We start from the raw sequence: 6,007 nt of genomic DNA, 5'->3' as shown, positions 1-6,007 counted from the left end.
TTCTTCTTTTTTTTGCTTTATTTTTTTGAATTTCTATGCTTACCAGAAAGATAACGATGTGTACTTTCTAAAACAGTAATAAAATAAGCCAGTTGACATTGAAAAAAATAAATAAAAATTCGAAAACGAATAACGTCATAAATGTCACTAGTGTCAAAATGTAGCATTTAAAAAAATAAAATCGACCTTCTTGAGGAATTTTTTGAAAAATGATTCATAACAAAGATATGAATTTTATGCGTTATTATTTCTAAAGAAAGTTGTTAAAAAAGACAAAATTTTAAAGTGGGGCTCAGAATATTCAAAGTAGGGCTCAGCCCTACTTAGCCCCCCACTAGCTAAGGGCCTGATTTAATGTGATTCCAATTCTGTGTTGTAGATCTCTGCATACATCGAAGCTAAACAATTAAAGACAGCGTATTTCCTCGCTGTTAAGTACAAACGCACCGCTGATATTAGGAGGATTCAAAGGGAGGCCGAGTTGTTAAACATGCCAACAATTAAGGCACTATGTCAGAAAGTGCTCCAAAACTCGCCACACACTTCCAAAGACTAAGTTTCCTGAAAAATAAACCAGGCTGTGATGTTACCAAATCTATTTTTTTATTATTAGTAAGTAAATAAACTTCGAAAAAAGTGTTTGATACTCAGCAACCTAATATCACAAATAAAATCATATTCTAGTTAAAAAAAAAACAAACAGATTAATCCTCCAAAACCCCCTCTCCGTTTTCCGAGATCCCATTTTGCAGTTCAGCGTTTAATTTATCGGCGAAACTCGAGTCAATTTCCTTGATTTGTTTCAAGAAGCTTTCTTTCTGGTCGGTGCTCCATTGTGAGAACCACTCGCGGAACAGTTTGACCTGCAATAAAGCCACAATAAGGGGGCCCCAGACGGCGAAAAGCGCACGCACCCTGCACTCGAACAGCGACATTGGCTTCTCCTGGCAGTTGACATTGGCGATGCTGTTGACAATCCCGTTGACGTAGGCCTTATTGGCGTACTTTTCCGCGAGGATGGGCAAAAAATCCGATCTTTGCAGGTCGCTCCACTCGTGGAACCACTGCACTAGATATCGGATTTGGGCGTCAGTGCTTAACATTTTGCAGTCTTTTGAGTCAGTCACTGGAACAAACACCTTCACTGTCGTCGGTTTCGCTACGACTACGGCTCACAAATGGGATTAGAAATAAAAGAGAAAGGTTATTATAGCATGACAGTGCAAAGCTATTGTTGACAATACTCCACATGCATTCTTGTCAACTGTGACCGATTTTACTTACGTGGGGGCGCGTACCACTATCGAATAACGCTATTATAACATTCTTATCATCAGGTACACTTTGCACTACTGTTACGGGAGGAAAACTTGTTTGAACGGTGAACCGTAATGACCTCGCACTTTTTAAACGCGACCTTGACCTGCCTTCACCGGCCGGTAAAACAGGCACCCAACCGAAAAATCACGCTTTGCGAATTTATAAATAATGCAGTGATTCCGAAAGGGAATAACACAACAAACAAAATGTGACCCTCTTTACCAAATAAATAAATTTTTGACAACTCAAACTCAAAAAAACACAAAAACGGGCAACACTCATCGCCAAAAACACAATAATCTAATCTCAAATGTCTTAAAATACTTACTTTTTTCCAAAAAACAAAGAATTTCACATTGCAAAATTTTCTTTTGAAAACAAACGACAAACCCGGCCGGTAAAACAGGCATCTAATAAATAAAATACTTTTTTAAATAAAAATTTAACTCGAGTTCAAAAAACGTAAAAAAGTATCACAGGCAACATTTATCGGCTAAACACTTAAACGTAATCTTCACTAACTTAATAAAAAAGTGTTAAACACCTACCTTTTTCCAGAAAACGAAGAATTTTACATTGCAAAAAATTTCCTTTAAAACTAAACGTCAGACTCGGCCGGTAAGACAGGCACCTAACCCATGCACCTAATAAAAATATTTTTTTAAGGTAAATAAACAAAGAAAAGCGTTTAAAGAAGGTTATTACATAACGCACTAACAACAGAGACACTTTTTACAAAGATAAAATTGATTTGTGATGCAACTTACACTTTTACAATAAAAACTAAACCAGGTTCGAAAACTTAATAAACGCACACAGGCAACACTCACTGGCAAAAACACATTACCCTTATCTCAACTATATTAATAAAAAGTTTTAAACACTTACTTACTTCCAAAAAAAAAAACATAAATTTCACATTGCAAAATTTTCTTTCAAAAACAAATGAACATCAAATGACAGACAGTAGCACCAATAGACCGGTAAAACAGGTACCGAATAAAGAAATTACTATTTTTTAATATTAATAAAGCAAAAACGTGTTTGGAAAAAGTAATTGCACAACAAAGCAGACGTAAAATGACCCGTTTTACGCGGGTTACGTTTCACACTTATTGTTATATTGTCATATTGTTTTATCGACAAAAAAATGTCAAAAAACAAAACGCAAAATTTTTACATTACAAATACATTACATTACACATATAAAGAGTTTTTGCCATTAAATAAGAAGATTTGCCTCAAATTTTACGTTCAAATAAAATGAACAATTCAGTGCTACCAACCCAAGTGTTATAAAATTGACAAAACAATATCGCAGAAAAATCAATTATTGTAATTTAATTAGAATTAATTTCACGTACGCTTTAATTAGGTCACTAGCGTAAGTCGATTTATTATTATTTTATTATAGTTATTGTTGTGTTAAATTTCCACTTGATGACATAATCATAACCTAACTTTGTAGCCCCAAATGTCGCTGTCCCCGGCCTTCAAATCGCCCTTCACCGACCTGACTGGGGCCCTGTTGAGCCACCAGTGGGGCGGCCGTTGCGCCGACATGGAACTCCGTGCCCTCGACTGTCTCGAAGCCTACGGTTTAGACAAGGGGATAAAAAAATGCGAGACCCTCATTACGGACTTCCAGGAGTGCGCCCTCCGCACTAAAGAGCTCGCCCGGTACTCCGCCATGAAGGCCGAGCGCGAGCGCCAGTACAAAGCCGGGGAGCGGACCAAGGAGGACCGCTACGCGGAGCCCCCACGTGTTGACGGTTACTAAATGTAAAAACTCGTAGTTGTAAATAAATGCATTGTTCGACATAAATAATCCAAGTTTATTTTGTACAAAATATGTAGAATACAATAATTATTAAAAAGACACCGATTTTGTGTGCATTTTGTGTTCAGCAGTGCGAATATATCATGCAATAAATTTAATACTGGTAATAATTCAAATTGGAAAGGTACAAAATGGTATAGTTCTAAAACGTAAGACTTGAAGGCAATTTACATTTATGTGTTTTCGTAGGGATGGGAAATCTTACATGAAAGCTGCAGCAGCTTGCGAGTGTCTTAATATTTACATGGTCCTTCCTGTTGTACTGAAAACCACCCAAATTAACGAAAATAAACGACTCGGGGTGGCTTTCAGCGGTTTCAGCCGCCGATTTAACACTAGTATCATAAGATCAGCAAATAACTCCAATCACATTAAATCACATTCATGAAAGGGTTTCCATTAGTTTATGAACACATTAAATTGACAATATTTTACAAATATAAGTATCAAACTTTATACATGTACAAGGCTCGCAAAGTGTGCACAGGGGATTACCAAAAATTATCCAACAAGGCCAAAACTTCGGTATTTTAGCCTCGTTGGGGCCCTTAATCCCTAATACACCCCTTGAGGATGAGTTTTGTACTTATGCTATATTTTTGTCGTAATATCCCTAAATGTCTAACATTCGATAAAGTTAATTTCTAAAAACCCGTGCCCAAGTCCCAAAAATCGCTCCACAAGGTAACAAGACCGCGAGACAACAAGAAAAATGTCTTGTTATGATCGATTTTTGGTAATTGTAAAGTTGAGATAAAAAATTTCATTATAGTGACTGTAAATACGATTGGCAACACTGACAAGATTTCAAATTTGTTGCCAACCTAACGACACAGTCATTGACAGTCACTACCACATCAACTTTTCAGTAGTTTTGATGATTTCCCGGGAAGTTATGAAAATTACTGAAAATGTGAGCATTTACGTAAAGCTAAAACCCATCCCTACAGAGTTCTTAGTCAATCCTGAAGCTTATATTTAATTTGTGCATTTGAATCCACTTGTTTGGCAAGTCGCTTTGATTGTGCCCCTACAGAGTGCTCCCGTGTCGCATCAGAGGCTTTTTTTCTACCATTTTGATCTTCGGTTCATTTCAAATTCGATTATAATATCACAATAAAATTTAAGGAATGGCAAACGGAATGTACAGTTTTTAATCAATCACGAGCCCTTCACATCCGTTCCATTCTAAACACTACATAATATAATAATAAGGCATAGACAAGTTAGCGTATATGTTAATAGTTCCAAATTTAAGTATCAAATAACCATTTTAACCAATTCAATAATTTGGCAGTTGCTCACTCGCTACTCTACTCAAACCAATAAAATTACTGCCTGAAACCGAAACCCCGTTAAAATGGTCACAAAACGCGAACAAATTAGATGATATGTGTGAGTAGTGGCTATGACTGGACTAAAATGTGCCAACGGCAAATCTGCTGCTGTTGGGACTCCTTCATGTCCATCCAGTGCGCCAACTCCTCGGCCCCACTGGAATTCAAACCGAGACTGAACCACCCAACCATTTCCTTCTTCTTTGTCACACCTTTCCGGTTGTAAACCGACACCATCAACGTCACGTCGGCGAGTTGGAACAGCGCCACCTGTCGAGAAGCATTCATCACAATCCAGCCTCAAATGTTTCAAATCTGACTTACAAACTACATTTATTTTCGTTTTCATATTAATGTACATTGAAGTAGTCGTTTAAGGTGGCAACCATGAAAAACTCAAATAATCTTCCCCGAAAATTATTTTTTCAAATAAATGTTACCCCAGATAGCACCAAATTTTTGTCATTATTGATGTGTGATTAAATTTGTTCTGAATGACATTAATGACACTGTGTGAATCGCCCTTTAAATTAAAGATGCATTTAGACTTTTACAACCTACTTGATGCGCATTAATATGAAAAAGAGTGTACTTTAAAAGTTATCCATAAAATTTAGGGAATTTAGTTTTCAGCAGTTGGTAGAAGCTCGATTTTATAACGAGATTTGACTAATTTTACGTAAAATATTGAATTGTATTTCCGGTTATTGAAACTCTAAAGCGTTTCAAAATGATTGACATCTCGGTAGGTCATGGAATTCAAATTTAAGGTGGCAACATTGAAGTTAGTCTATTCCACAATCTGTGTCATTAGTCGTTTTTAAGAGGTTTTTGTGTGTTTTCTCTCCAATTTTTTTATGATCTATTTGGACAAATAGATTTTGTTATTTTTTAGACAGAATTCAACTGAAATATGTCATTTTTATGAACTATTGCGATCTAAAGGATGTTTACATTAGTAACTTTTTTGGAACTAAAATTAACATTTTCAACACCTATTGACATGTCAATCATTGAAATGCATTATACAAAAATTTAAATAAAACTAGATAAAAATAAAGCAAATGATAAAGCCTTGCAAAAAAATTCAAAAATTATTTATCAAATTTAGAGGATTTAGTTTTCAAGGGTTGGTACATTTTTATACTCACAAAAAATATTCTAGCCAAATTTTTTTATAGAACCATTGTTCTTGACTAATTTTAGATGAGAATACGTTATTTTTATACTTTACGTCCAAATTTTTAAAATATTTCTTTATATTTTCGGTCGTTGAAACAATATCTAACCATAATTTCAAAATTGTAAGACAAACTACCAAAATCCAAATAAAACTGCATTAACAAAATCAATCCACTTATAACTGTGCATAAAAATAATGAAAATAATAAATAATAAATATCTGCTCAAAAAAGTTCAAAAATTATTTATGAAATGTAGAGGATTTAGTTTCCATAATCACAAAAAAATAACCCAAGCCGAAATTTTTTCTAGAATCAATGTCCTTGAC

The 6,007-nt window shown here is 35.1% G+C and overlaps 4 protein-coding genes across 6 annotated transcripts in view; 2 read left to right on the top strand and 2 right to left on the bottom strand.

The window, feature by feature from the left end:
* The window catches only part of LOC123010980 (zinc finger FYVE domain-containing protein 26), a 22,871-nt gene extending 22,185 nt beyond the window's left edge, over positions 1 to 686 (top strand). The window contains exon 9 of the mRNA XM_044408213.1: positions 380 to 686. Coding sequence (XP_044264148.1) covers positions 380 to 556 — 177 coding nt within the window. The 3' untranslated portion in view covers positions 557 to 686. The remainder of the gene's footprint in view (positions 1 to 379) is intronic.
* On the bottom strand, positions 582 to 2,259 carry LOC123010988 (uncharacterized protein C14orf119). 3 transcript variants are annotated; one of them, XM_044408227.1, is made up of 4 exons: positions 2,209 to 2,259; positions 1,869 to 1,964; positions 915 to 1,126; positions 582 to 863 (listed from the first exon to the last, which is right to left on the bottom strand). In XM_044408227.1, the coding sequence occupies exons 1-4, from the start codon at positions 2,228 to 2,230 to the stop codon at positions 705 to 707; spliced, it is 489 nt and encodes a 162-aa protein (XP_044264162.1). In that variant the 5' UTR covers positions 2,231 to 2,259; the 3' UTR covers positions 582 to 704. The 3 variants fall into 3 exon arrangements, with proteins under 3 accessions (XP_044264162.1, XP_044264164.1, XP_044264163.1); XM_044408229.1 differs by having other exon boundaries at positions 2,213 to 2,237; XM_044408228.1 differs by lacking the exons at positions 1,869 to 1,964; positions 2,209 to 2,259 and adding an exon at positions 1,649 to 1,684.
* Positions 2,260 to 2,548: 289 nt separating this feature from the next.
* On the top strand, positions 2,549 to 3,208 carry LOC123011577. Its single transcript, XM_044409080.1, has 2 exons — positions 2,549 to 2,704; positions 2,789 to 3,208. Exon 2 carries the CDS (start codon positions 2,795 to 2,797, stop codon positions 3,098 to 3,100), a length of 306 nt encoding a protein of 101 aa, XP_044265015.1. The 5' UTR covers positions 2,549 to 2,704; positions 2,789 to 2,794; the 3' UTR covers positions 3,101 to 3,208.
* Positions 3,209 to 3,421: 213 nt separating this feature from the next.
* Positions 3,422 to 6,007, bottom strand: part of LOC123011572 (synaptotagmin-16) — a 19,465-nt gene continuing 16,879 nt past the window's right edge. The window contains exon 9 of the mRNA XM_044409075.1: positions 3,422 to 4,767. Coding sequence (XP_044265010.1) covers positions 4,567 to 4,767 — 201 coding nt within the window. The 3' untranslated portion in view covers positions 3,422 to 4,566. The remainder of the gene's footprint in view (positions 4,768 to 6,007) is intronic.

Source organism: Tribolium madens, unplaced genomic scaffold (genome assembly GCF_015345945.1).
Source record: "Tribolium madens isolate multiple individuals breed KSU strain unplaced genomic scaffold, Tmad_KSU_1.1 Scaffold_91;HRSCAF=231;Tcas5.2_LG7, whole genome shotgun sequence".
Lineage (NCBI taxonomy): Eukaryota > Metazoa > Arthropoda > Insecta > Coleoptera > Tenebrionidae > Tribolium > Tribolium madens.
Note: the sequence above shows the minus strand (reverse complement) of the source record. Positions and strands in the feature narration are given on the sequence as shown.

Bases quoted from the DNA above. Each gene is read 5' to 3' on its own strand.
- LOC123011577 (XM_044409080.1), top strand. From the start codon at position 2,795: ATGTCGCTGTCCCCGGCCTTCAAATCGCCCTTCACCGACCTGACTGGG.
- LOC123010988 (XM_044408227.1), bottom strand. From the start codon at position 2,230: ATGTTTTTTTTTTTGGAAGTAA. The intron at 1,965-2,208 runs GTAAGTGTTTAA...TATTTTTATTAG, and splicing joins GTTTTTTTTTTTGGAAGTAA to GTGCATGGGTTAGGTGCCTG. The intron at 864-914 runs GTGCGTGCGCTT...GCTTTATTGCAG, and splicing joins TGTCGCTGTTCGAGTGCAGG to GTCAAACTGTTCCGCGAGTG.